This window comes from Sceloporus undulatus, chromosome 10 (assembly GCF_019175285.1).
Source record: "Sceloporus undulatus isolate JIND9_A2432 ecotype Alabama chromosome 10, SceUnd_v1.1, whole genome shotgun sequence".
NCBI lineage: Eukaryota > Metazoa > Chordata > Lepidosauria > Squamata > Phrynosomatidae > Sceloporus > Sceloporus undulatus.
Window position 1 is genome coordinate 6,944,021 of NC_056531.1, and position 12,760 is coordinate 6,956,780.

Sequence of the window (12,760 nt, forward strand, 5' to 3'; positions counted from 1 at the left end):
GACAATCAAGGCGGCTTACAATAAAAAGTCCATAAAACCACAATACCCCAATTAATCCCTCCCTCCCCTAAAATGTCAAATTAAACACATTTCACCATTAAAACATTCCATTAAAATAACCAGAAACAGGCGAACAGGGCTACAGACTACTCAGTGAGATGGTCTATCCAATTGGTGGCCAGGTTTACTATTCAGGAAAGGCCTGCTGGAAGAGATCCATCTTGACAGCCTTTTGAAAGCTGTCCAAGCTGGTAATATGGCGGATCTGCTCCAACAGGCCATTCCATAATGTGGGAGCGGTTGAAGAAAAGGTTCTCCGGGTAACTGCAGGCAACCTGGTCTTTATAGGCTGGAATAGACTTTTTCCAGAGGACCTGAGTCAGTGGGGTGGATTATACGGAAGGAGGCGATCCTGTAGATAAACTACAGTTCCCAGGATTCCCTGGCACTGCACTGGGGCAGTTAAAGCGGTCTCAAACTGGATTATTTCTGCAGTGTGTTTTGGATCTAAGATGCTTTGGGTCTGTACTGTGAGTGAGAAAACCAATTTCACAAAACCTTTGGACCCTGCAGGTTCATGTCTTGTGCTCTGGATCACCTACTGATTACCATCCATCATTAGTGACCCATGTCATGCTGTCTCAATCAAGAGTGGCTTCGAACACCAGGATGGCACATGGGGACATAAATAATGTAGTCATTAGGGGGGAAATGCTTTCTGCATTTATGATGGTATTCCTTCTAATGTTAAATGACAACAATGTGTGAAGCTTAATTTATTAAAAAGGAATGGAAAAATTCCTAGTGTGGGGACAAGGTCACAGGCAGCCCACAGTACTAGGTGGGCTCCAAGCCAAACCAGCAATTTCCTTATAACCCATAGAAAGGTCTAAAATCCTGTTGTCAAACTACATGGCCAACATCCCACATAGGATGCTACACATTGATTATGCCATTCATCCTTTGTGGCAATGGCAAGCACATCCCATGTATATCCATGCACATGTGCCTCTGTACATACAACTCTCTGTGCACAACGCTGCTTCCATAACCTTGACCTGAATGTGGAAGTGCCATCTCAAATACAACTGTCCAGTCACTGCCATAAGGGAACTGAAGCATACAAGAGACACCAACGGGTTCAGGCTTACCTCTGTTTATATTTTAGTTATTTGATAAATCATTTTTAAACATCTGTTCCCTTGAATGAATATTTTATTTCATCTTACCGCAGTGCAAAATGCAGTGTTTTATATCATTTTACCTTTGTATCCCATTCTAAAACTCAGGGGTACTACAGATTTGTTTTAAATAGATAGGTGTAAATGAAGATAACCCAATGTCATTCTTTTTTCTTCTTCATTTATTTTTAGTTCTTAAATTCAGAACCTTTAAGGACTTAAAATTATTTAAATAAAGCATACACAACTTCTTTAACCCACCTAATATTTCTTTAAGTACCCGTACGGCCATGTGCGCAGTCATACTAGCTAAAGAAATACCTGCTAAATTTACCGTACATATTTTTTTGTCACAACTTTAAAAGTAATTTTTGCTGAGGTAGGGTGACCTAATAAAAGTTACAATTCTGAGTAGTGGGCTTCTGAAAGTTGTACTTCCAAAAAGTAACAGTTCCAACCTTTATGTAATTATGCCTCAGTTACTGGACAAAAGAATTACAAGTCATCTATAACTAGATACAGTACTTTCATGCGATTGCTGACGACGACAATTTCCACATTGAGAGATATAGGCTGGCTGTATTTATGTATTCATTCTATTGCTTTTTTTGTCTTTGTCATTCACCTAGCTCTAAGACTCCACAACTTCACTGTGCTTCCTTCCCATAATTCTACTTTTGTACATACCAATGATTCTGCCTACTCTAACTTCTCTGCAACTGTAGGTGAGAATTCAGTTTTGAATTTGTGTTTGTGTGTGTGTGTGTGTGTATGTTAAACCTTTGGATCATTTCAGTTCAGCAAGTTAAAACAACCAATGTCTTAAGGAGAATTGAAATCTTAATTTGGGGGTTTTAAACAGAAACCACTTTTAAAAAAATGTAGTAGACATTATTCATGAGTCTTTGGTAAGCAGATTAGGTCTGCACAGGGCAGACATAAGACAACGCTGGTAAGTGCTAAGCATGGTTTGTTACCTTAACTCTGGACGTCCATGCATTTTGCCTATCCATGATCCACAGCACAAATGGGGGAATGATAGTCTGTGATGGGTTTGCATTATACCATTGTTTGGTGGTTCCCCAGTTTTTGCATCGATTTTTCCCATTCTAAAAGGGTGAAATGTCCCTCCCAAGGCTGAGTCCTGGTAGAAAGTCCTTTAGGCTAAAATGTGCTGGCGTTTGGCCCCATCCCCCATTGGACTGTGGGACCTGAGAGCATCTCTGAAATTGTATTTGGTACTTGAACTGAAAGAGGTTTCCTATCCTTGATCTATAAAGAAACACGAGTGAGATCAATTTTTCACCTCATAAGTAGACAGGATAGACTAGAGACAAACAAAAATTAAGATAATGCAGATAATATAAGACTTAATTCGGGTGAATTAAAAAAAATCCTTAACCAAGATTCAGGTGTTAAGATGTGACATTTGGTTACTGTGTGTCCTATCAAATGGTCAAGTACATCAAGTTACTGTAGCTGTGACAAAAAGACACAATTTTAAATTGTCTAGTGACAAAATATAAACTCAGTCTTATTTTGTATGTTTACTACCAATTTAACTGTTCCATTTTAATTAGGTTTTAAAATGGTATTGGATTGTTTTATGGTTGTATGCAAAAGCCTGTTTGGCTAACGTAGAATAAACTTGATAGTAGTGCATGTCATATTACACTTTCAGTCTCAACTAGTATACACTCCTCCCCTGCTCTTGTTTCACTCCTGTGTTTGTTTGTAAGGAAACTGACCACATATGTTTGCATCCATTTGTTAGTTCCCAACTAGAACCACTGAATCAATGAGATTTATACATAATAATAATAAATAAATAATAATAATAATATATGTTTTATTTATATTTACCCGTCCTTCATCGATCAGGGCAGTGAACAACCAGCTAATACAATATAAATACAAATACTATATCAAACAATATTAAACTAAACATTAAAACCACATCACAACATTTAAACCCCAACAGCCAGCTGCCATCACTGTGAAGGGTGGAGGGGGAGACTAGCTGGAATCTAATTCAGGAACGCCAACCTGAACAGGAAGGTTTTTAGCTCCCTCCTGAAACTGGGCCAGGGAGGTAGCTGAGCGGCGCTCTTAAGGGCAGCGTATTCCAGCGGGTCCGGGCGACGATGGTATGACCTCCTTGTTGTGGAGGCCAGTCTAGCCCCTGGGACCCTCAAAAGTTTGCTGCCCAGATGTTTCTGAGGGTGCGGGACGGAATGTATGGGGGGGAGGCGGTCCTCCAGGTATCCTGGGCCCAAGCCATGTAGGGCTTATAGGTTTTCACCAACACCTTGTATTGTGCCCGGAAGCAGATGGGCAGCCAATGTAGATCTTTAAGTACAGGTGTATATGACTGGCCCTGGATGGTCGTACCAGTGACCAGTCTGGCTGCCATATTCTGTACACGGGTTTGCCCCATGTAGATTGGTTATGAGTTATCATTCAGCAACTGATTCAGTGGGTCTAGTTGAGGTTATGTGCCTGCTGCATTTACCCCACTATCCTTACAGACAAGAAGAAAGGAGGGACTAACTAAAGGGGATTTAGGTGCTAAATGGCAAGCTTTGTCTTTCATTTAAGGTGAACATTAGGTAGGCTTGAATCTGTTAAAGCAGTAACACAGGATTTCCACACTGCAACCTTATGTACCTTTAATGACTGTGTAGAAGAGGGAATTTCAACAAGCAACCCCTCTTCTACACAACCCTTAAAGGAGAGTAGGAGCTCTCTCTGGTTTTCACTTGGCAATTTGAGAAACTTCAGGCCCCCAGCTGAATTAGCCCTGTTGGGACTCCTCCAGATGGCCACATGCCTTCACTATCATGCCATAGTTCTGTTTTTTTTCATTGCTCTGTGCATATGGTCTCTGGTCCATTACAAGGTTGAAATGCTTTCCTAGGCTTAGCTTTGAAACAAAAAAAGCCAGGTATTTGTGTGTCTGTGCCTTTGAACTGTTCACCACTGCTATGCCATACCCAAGAACTTCTCTGACATGGGATTCCGCTTTTGGATGAAAGAGGTTCCTCAACTTGCTATAAAGTTTGGGCTAACCTTAGTAATAGACATTATATTCACTTGCTGGTCGCCTCCCCTCCCCTCTGTAGAATAAAATAAAATAAATTATTTTAAAACTCAGCAGAAAAAGGCAGGCCAGTCTCTGCTTTCCTGCTTCTGCCAAAAGCCAGAACAAAGTCAGAGATGATCTGTCCTCTCCTCCTCTCTAGCTATATGATGCATGGAGAAGTCAGAGTAGGGGGACTTACTGGGGGTCTAGAGGAAGGCTGTTGTGAGAGAAGTACTGAAATTGGGATCATTACTATATTGCTCTGTAGTTCTCAGGAATCCCCCTGCCAGCATGGCTGCAGCCCTGGACTCCAGGAGCCTTGTCTTAAAAACTCTACAGTGCTATAATAATAATAATAATAATAATAATAATAATAATAATCATAATAGGCAACTTTTAAAAACCATTTCAACTTAATTTTTTTTGAACAGTCTGAAAGCAGGCGGAGGAGTGCTGCTGGCACATCAGGTTTAGGTTCCTTTTAAACAGGATGGGAGAAAGGATCTGAAAAAGCTTTTAAAGGCCCGGTACACACCGGCGGGGGTGGCGATTTTAGGTTTGGGAGCATGCAGGAACCACACGCTCCCGTTGCCCTAATACGTAAGGATGCCAGCATCATGGCGGCCTCCCATCCATATGGGGGCCGTTATGATGCCGCCGTTGCCGTACAGCGACCCAGTGTCACCGGCAGGAAGTAGTGTCATGGCAGCGCCCCTTCCTGCTCCAGGGGTTGCAAAAAAGAAGCCACTCTAGGTGGGTCTTTTTTTTGTGGCACATCTGTGCTGCAGCATGGGGAATGCTGCAGACAAAACTGGGGCAAAAACGGGCGGGGCATGGCCTGTCTGTTCTGTACTGCCCCTTGACTCATATCCCTGAGCTGTTGAAATGAGAAGAATATTTTGGAAAGTTGCATGTGTTAACTTTCTCCTCCTTTCCTTCATTTGTAGAAGGAATAGTGAACAAGGGCCATGTTGTACCGGATGCAAAGGGGTGGACATTCCTCCTTTTTGGCAGCCCAGAACTCTGCATTATTAATCCGGAAGTTTGTGAACCTCAAGGTAGTATGTTAGCCACTGTGATGAAGCCTTTATTGTATGTTTTATTGTGTTGCACCTTCTTCAAAACTAAAGGGTAAAAAGGGAGGGAGGTACAACAGAGGAAGGAGAATTGCTGAGAGGCACCACCACCAACACAGCAGGTTTTGTTACATTCAGTTCTGCAGTCCATTCGTGTTTCTTTTTAAAAATCCAAATTATTTGCTCTAGGAAATGCAAAGGCTGGTGTCAGCATAAATTTGTTATGTTGGCTTATTATTTTAATTTAGCAACAGGTTTCAAAGAAAAGACAAGAGTAATTTCCTAGACACAATTCCACACCGCTTTCCTTCAAATAACTTGGTTTAGATATAATCGCCCCTTGAAGACTGAGTTTGAATTCTAAAGTCAAAAGCTTTTCTAAGTAGAAAATAATTTTGGGTTAACTGCTGAGTATTGATATGGCTGAAATATTGAGTGAGTCGTATTGAGTACTCCTGTTATCCGCTCCCCAGCTCTGTGAGATAGATTTAGATGAACGACTGTGAGTTGCTCAACAGCTCTGTGTCATGGCTGATATTTGCAATGGACTCTGAACTAGAGGCTAGAGTAGGGGTGGATAACAAACCTCCCACTGCATTCTCCACTGCTCAAAACAAAAACAAAAATACCAAGTGAGCCAAAGTCACTTTCCATTCACTTCCTGATTTTTAAGGAGGATAATTTACAAATTTAGACATAATAGTCTGAATCAATTGGCAGTCCAACTAGAGTAAATCAATGGGAACTGGAACTGGATAAATGCGAATGCAATAAATTGTATTGATTCAGTGAGCCTATTCTGTTTGGGACTAACAGTTAGATTTAGGCCATAAATGATAGTCTGAATTTTAAATATCGTGATTTAGAGAGATGCTAGCAATTAGAACTACTCTATATGCTCGACTATAAGTCGACCTCTATATAGTTGAGGGCAAGTTTTGGGGTCAGAATTATGGATTTTGATATGCTCCGTGGATAAGTCGAGGATAAATCTAGGGGCATGTAACAAAGGTTGATGCAAAGGAAACAATCCCAAAAGCTTACAAAATTCTGCAGGCATAACTATTTGTGCTCAAAATAAGGCTGGCTGGATGAAAGAATAAAGTGATTCCAGGACAGATTATGTTTTTGCCTTTCACTAGGGGATGGTTCCTTTTTTAAAATAAGTGTTAACGTACCAGTACTTAGAGTACCTAGATTGACCCGTGGATAGTCGAGTCAGGTTTTTTGGGTCATTTTTGACTACATTCTAGAATTTACATGAGTATTACAGCAACTAGTTATGAATGATTAATTTGGGATTAATTCTTTTTTCATTAAACATAGAATTATTAGAACCATAAACAGGAATCACTGCATTACATTATGACTGTAATGTACCAAGAGATAACTTAATTCCATTATATTGTTACTTTAACGGTTTTTCGATATTTTAAAGTTGCAGTGGGTTGGCCTGTTACTGTTTAGGGGTGCTTTGTATCACAAAGTTGTAGCGGTTTTGTTTTTCCCTAAAGGAACTAAAAGCAAAAGCAATATTTTTGTTACATTGGAGTAACAATAATGAAGAAGTTAATGAAATGAAATCTATATGGTAATGTCAACTATCTACTTTTGAGGGCCTGGGAACTGTAACTGTAGCTAACCTGATTTTCAACTAGCTCTGAACCACCTTCATTTCACTAGAGTGCGGAAGAGTGTGAATAGGTATCTCCTGCCTACTCAGCCGCCTTCTCCTTGCTAGCTCTTTCCAAGCTCTTCCTCCCTTATTTCTTTTACAAACTGGACCTGGTCTGGACAGTTTTTTACAAAGGTTTGCTTTGAATCAGTTGATGCCTTCAACAGAGACCTTCCCTGGTAAAATAAGGCATGTGAACAACATGAAGAGAAGGAAGAATAAGCACTTATTAAGACTGATATTGTTATGGCCAGTCACGAGGAGGCATTCGGGGACAAGGAGGAGGACTTGGCCCCTCAGGTGCTGGGGGAACCTGAGGCTGAGCCCGGCCCCAGCTCTGCCCTGCCAGGTCCCAGCTCTGCTCCCCCAGCTCCTGGAGGTTGGCTCACCCAGCCCTAGCCCTGTTGTATCCACCTCCAGTGGACCCTGTGGCTCAGCAGCCCCGTCTTTCCCTAGCAGAGGGAAGTATTGTATTTGGGTTCTACCCGGTTATGTTTGTCAGAGTAGCTGTAGGAGGAAAAGCAATAAAACCCCAAGTGTATTCATTGCCTGCAGCACGCCAGCACAGCAGATTCACCAGCACCTTGCATTTGTGAATGTTATTTGTTATATCTCTAAATATATGTATGCCTGTTACAGACTGCCAAAATAAAGCGCTTCGGGGTCTCTTTGGGTATGCTATTTAAATGATGCATGGGGGTCCTAAGAGTCCGGAGTCGCGCCAAAGCCACACTCCATTCCTAAGCACTGGAGTGCAGCTTTGGTGCAGCTTCTGGATTCTTAGGATGCATGGATCTTTAAACAGCATACCTCCAAAGAGACCCATATGAACAGTAACAGCTCCTATACATACACAGTTTGACAGTCCCAAATGCAAGTGATGAGCCATTTTCTCTAACAATTATACTGCATTTATTCTGCTTTTAGCTTATCCATTTTGAACCCAAAGGACGAAACTTGACTTCAAGCGATGGAATGAAGAGCAACTGAATTCCATAGATAGATGACATAATGAGTTTATTATGTGAAAGATAGTTGGTGGAGGCCTGAAAATAGCATATGTTTACAAGTGTGTCTCCTAAGTTCAGGCACGAACTGTTTGGGGCTGACCCCAACCACTAGACGAACCCTATCCCCAAAATAATTCGAACATGGACCCAGGGAGACATAATCTGGTAGGTCAATTACACTGTCCAATCTCATACCATGAGTTTTCCTCATTCAGATCCTGGAGATTTGTATGGTAGTTGTGGAAAGAGGTCTATCACCCAATCCCAAATCAACCGGCCCTTCTAGCATTCCTTCTGAAAATGAGAAAACGCGTCCACGTTTCTATTTGCTACATGTTTGATATTAAAAAAGACACAGTCAAAAGGCCCCAACCTGAAACTTTCCCCCTTTGTTCCTTCTACAATGAAAGATTTTCTCTCTCCTTTTATGAAAAAGAGGACAGACTAGAGACAGACTAGAAGACTCTCAGTGCAAGGAAATCAAGGTGTGAAGTACTTAAAAGAATTGAACAGGGCGTTCACATAGCCAAGGAGCCTTGACTTGATTCTCAGTGTATGTAACAGAACTTGAAATAATTAGATTTTTGTGGATTTTGGGCTATGGGGGCCAGTGTTCTAGAAGAGTTTATTCCTGATGTTTGCCAGGCTTCTGGGTTAGGAACCAAAACTGTTCTAAACATGGCCACATAGTCTGCAAAACCCACAAAAATTTATGGATGCCGGCCATTAAAACCTTCTACTTCATACTTAGAACGAATTGACAACTCACTTCCATCTTTACACCAACAATCCCTGTTCTGTGTCTCTTGTCTCCTTAGGTGTAACCTTCTTTCTTTCTGGAAGACTCAAGAGCGGCAGTCTAAGCCACCTCCCAGCATATGGGGATCAGGTACTTTCTAGTGGATTTAAGGTCTACTTCAGCAAAAAGTAAAGGCTCCGTAGAGCTGTTTAATCGGGCAGATTTCAAAGAAGTGGAAGGCCGCTTCATCCCACCAGGTAATTAGGATTGTCTATCTGTTCCATATCTCTTGGTTTGTTTGGCCCAAAAACAGATAGGCCAAAACGAGTGGCTTCTGGCAGCTTCAGGCGGGGCATGGTGTGCCGATGATGCACACCCCGAAGCAGCCAGAAGCCACTCTAAGAGCTTTATACTCACTAGGGAGATCCCACAGGAAAATTGAGAGTTTAATGGGAATTAAACGAGATTCGAATTAAAACAGACCTTGCAACAGTGTTGGGTAGTTGACTTACCCACGTGAAATAACACAAAGTTAATCTGTATGAAAAGCAGAGGATAACGGCAGCTTTTTCTTTTGGGTTGTTCCGAAAGTAAAAACGCTGCTGTTTTTCTCTGTCTGTTCGTTTGGATTAATTTTACGTTATTTTCACTTTAACTGTGATGTCATCTGATTAAACTTTGGGCATTTTCCGGATTTTCTCTAATTTAAATCTCGCTTAACTCCTGTTTTCCTGCAGGATCTCCTAGTGCGATAAACTCCTAGTGTGATACATCTCCTGGCCAGGTGGCTCATCTGGGACCACTGGTCGCAGCCCACTTTGGGTCGCTGCGGTCCTGGGCCAATTGGGGGCGATTGTGGCTGGAGGATCCAGAGGCTGCTCCTAGCCGCTATCTGCTTTGCCATATTGGAAACAGAGGTGGTTAGCTGCAGTCCACCAATATTATTTCGAATGTATTCAAACAGTGAATGTATCGAAAATGTCATTTATATGAAGTTATATCAAGGGAATTCTTGCCCTTTCACACCAGGATGGGAACTTATCAGCCCAATGGGTGAATTCAAATTAGATTAGTCAACCAAGAGCATCCTTCCAGCAGCAAAGTTAAAAAAAAAATGATGGCACTAAAAAAGCAGCATAAAACTTTAAGCTCTTACTGTCAGCAACAAAGCTTAGGCAATGGATCTCACCTTACAACTGAGGAAAAACTACTAAAAAGCAGGAGAAATCCACCAAATGCAGAAATGAGGAAAGGAACATCATCTTTGAGAAAACCCCAGAGGGCATGTTCGGACCCATTAAAGAGCTTAAATTTGTCCAAGGACCCAATTATCACTGCTGTTTTTCTGTTTGCTGCTGTAGGATGAGACAAAATACTGAATACACCCACACACACACTGTATGGTGCACTGCAATGGCAAAAGCTCAGTGTTGTTATAAGAATTAATACCCCTCCACAAACCCAGGTCCAAATCAACCAACGAAAACCACGCCAAGTTATTTGGTATGTAAGGCCAAACCAAGTTTCCTCATTCCAGACGTGCAAAATCATAAAACAAAATAAATAGCATTCTAGTGAAGATGGAAACAGTTGCTACAGCTCAGCATAGCTATCTGAATTTTGGACTCTCTTGGAGCATGGCTATGAGGGCTCCATGATGAGCTCTTGTACTTCAGAATGTACTACTTCTACTGTTGGATGGTGGATTAGATGCCTTTGGCCTAATCCACAGTGTTCTCCTTATTGCTTTTGCTTTGATTATGGAACTGTGTGTCTATTGCCTTCCTGTTTCTTTTCAGGCCCACACTGGACTCATGTTTTGTTTACTGGAAAATGAAGATGGTTAAAAGTCTATGTCAATGGGACTTTGAATACCACCGATCAAAAATGGACAGTTTTCTATAGCTATGATGATTCTTAATTCAAATATGTTGATGGGATCCGAAGGGGACCGGCCAACATTATGTCAATGGGGCTTTGATGTAATTCATCATATGGGAAAGAGTGCTTACACCAATGAAATTGAAAGTATTTTACTGCTGCTGTAGGTAAGTGCAAATGTCACCGTCTTCCACAAGGCTGGCGATGCCGTGCTTGAATGCATGCAACCTGAAAGAGTACTGACCAAGACATATTTGTGATACTTCTACTAGGTTTTGTACAACTATGGATAAGATGGCCAGCCTGGTCACACTTTGATCATAAATAGGGTTGCCGTAGATACAATGCTAAACCTGGAGAAAGAAAACGGAAGGATTGGGCCGCTCCAGATGGCCAACATGCTAGGGTTGCATTGGGGTGGTACTTCCAGATGCCCCTCAACCCTGCGCATGGATGAGGGCGTCAAAATGGCGGTGCCCTGTATACACACGGGGCTGCCATTTTATGCAGGCAACGCGGTGTAAAAGAATCTGCTTTTCACAGGTTCTTTTTACTCTGCGGAAGCCATGCGGTTGGCAGCTGCGGCTTCCCTGCGGAGAGAAAACAGGTTCGGCGGGTGCCATTTTTAGGCACTTTGTACTGCGCCTTTGTGCTTAAGCCTGAAAAACACACTAGATCCAATTTGGTCTCACTGAAATTGAACATGGGTTGTTACTCACCATTACATAAATCCCAATAATTTTATATGAATAATCTAAAATGGAACTTAAAATTTGATTTTGGGCATACAGCAGATTTTAACCTGTGGTCCATGTGGCCCTGTGAAGAGGCATAAAAACATAATTTTTTTAATATTCCGTTTTCTTCCTGTTACTCATGACATTTGTTTTAAGTTCATTGAAGGTGTGTGTGTGTGTGTTGTGTCAGATCCATAGCTTTCCTCAGATTCTCAAATACATTGTATCTCTTTGACTGATTTTGTTCCCTCTTTCCTCCCATTAGTGCTACTCCCTTCTTTTTCTTTTTTCATTTCCTGGGAGCACTGTGTCGTTGTCTGACTCAAAATATCTGTTTCTGTCCATTTTAGCTCACTCACTAATACTACTGCAATGTTTATACGTTCACTTTCCTATGTCTTTCCTTTCCACTATCTGTTCTTTCCCTTGATTCATGCTTCTCACATTCCATGTACCTACGAGGTGTCACAACTTTGGAACTTTTTTTCATTTTGCAAATGTCTGCTGTTTGTTTTCCCACTTTGTGAGATCGTTTTGCCCTTGGCCACAATTTTTGGGACCATCCCTAATCGCCCTTTTAACTCTGTGTTCTGTCCCTGTCTCTTGTTTTGTTTTGTCTCATCATCAGATTTCTTGCTGAGAGGGTTGTTGCAAGGAGGTTCACCGTTGTCTCCTTCTGAGCAGTACTAACATATGTTCGTTATGGCATCATTGCTGTGATGTGTGTAAGACCTCCCTTGGTGTCACCATTCACTACTGCTGATGCCAGTAGTCACTGTCTGATTACATCAAAGCCTGGGAAAAATGCTTTTTGAACTACAGTTCTAGAATTCTCTGCCAGCTTTAGTCCGAAAAAGTAACTGTACCAATCTCTGTGGCATAATTGCGCCGAAGTATCTGCCCAATCCTTTATCTTTCCTTCTCTCCTTTTCTTTCTCCCACCTCCTGTATCTCTCACATCCATGTGTTCTACCTTACCTATTAATATCTTATATTATATTATATATATGCTTCCTGTCTACTTACTCTTTTATATTACCTGCAATCAATAATAATATATAACTGTGAAAAAAGATATTGAAGTCGACGGCTTTCATGCTGGCATCCCAGTTTTTGGGGTTTTTCAGACTATGTGGCCATGTTCTAGAACAGGTTTATTCCTGATGTTTTGCCTAGCATCTGTGGCTGGCCTCCTCAGAGAAGATTTGCCAGCACAGATGCTGATGAAACTATCGACGCAAAACTCTTCTGGCCACTAGCCTGTGAAAACCCACAAAACAACTATTTAAAAACCTTGTCCTTTTAAAGAGTGACAGAGGAAGGGGGTGTGGGAAATATATACCAGAGATGGAAAGAGAGAATAAAGAAACAGAAATTTA

At 41.5% G+C, this 12,760-nt stretch overlaps 1 protein-coding gene across 1 annotated transcript in view; it reads left to right on the top strand.

Annotated features, from left to right (window-relative positions):
• The window catches only part of ADGRD1 (adhesion G protein-coupled receptor D1), a 193,573-nt gene that overhangs the window by 8,813 nt on the left and 172,000 nt on the right, over window positions 1-12,760 (top strand). The window contains 8 exon segments of the mRNA XM_042441368.1: window positions 1,811-1,906; window positions 3,392-3,403; window positions 5,214-5,321; window positions 8,843-8,937; window positions 8,939-9,020; window positions 10,563-10,681; window positions 10,683-10,717; window positions 10,719-10,807. Coding sequence (XP_042297302.1) covers window positions 1,811-1,906; window positions 3,392-3,403; window positions 5,214-5,321; window positions 8,843-8,937; window positions 8,939-9,020; window positions 10,563-10,681; window positions 10,683-10,717; window positions 10,719-10,807 — 636 coding nt within the window.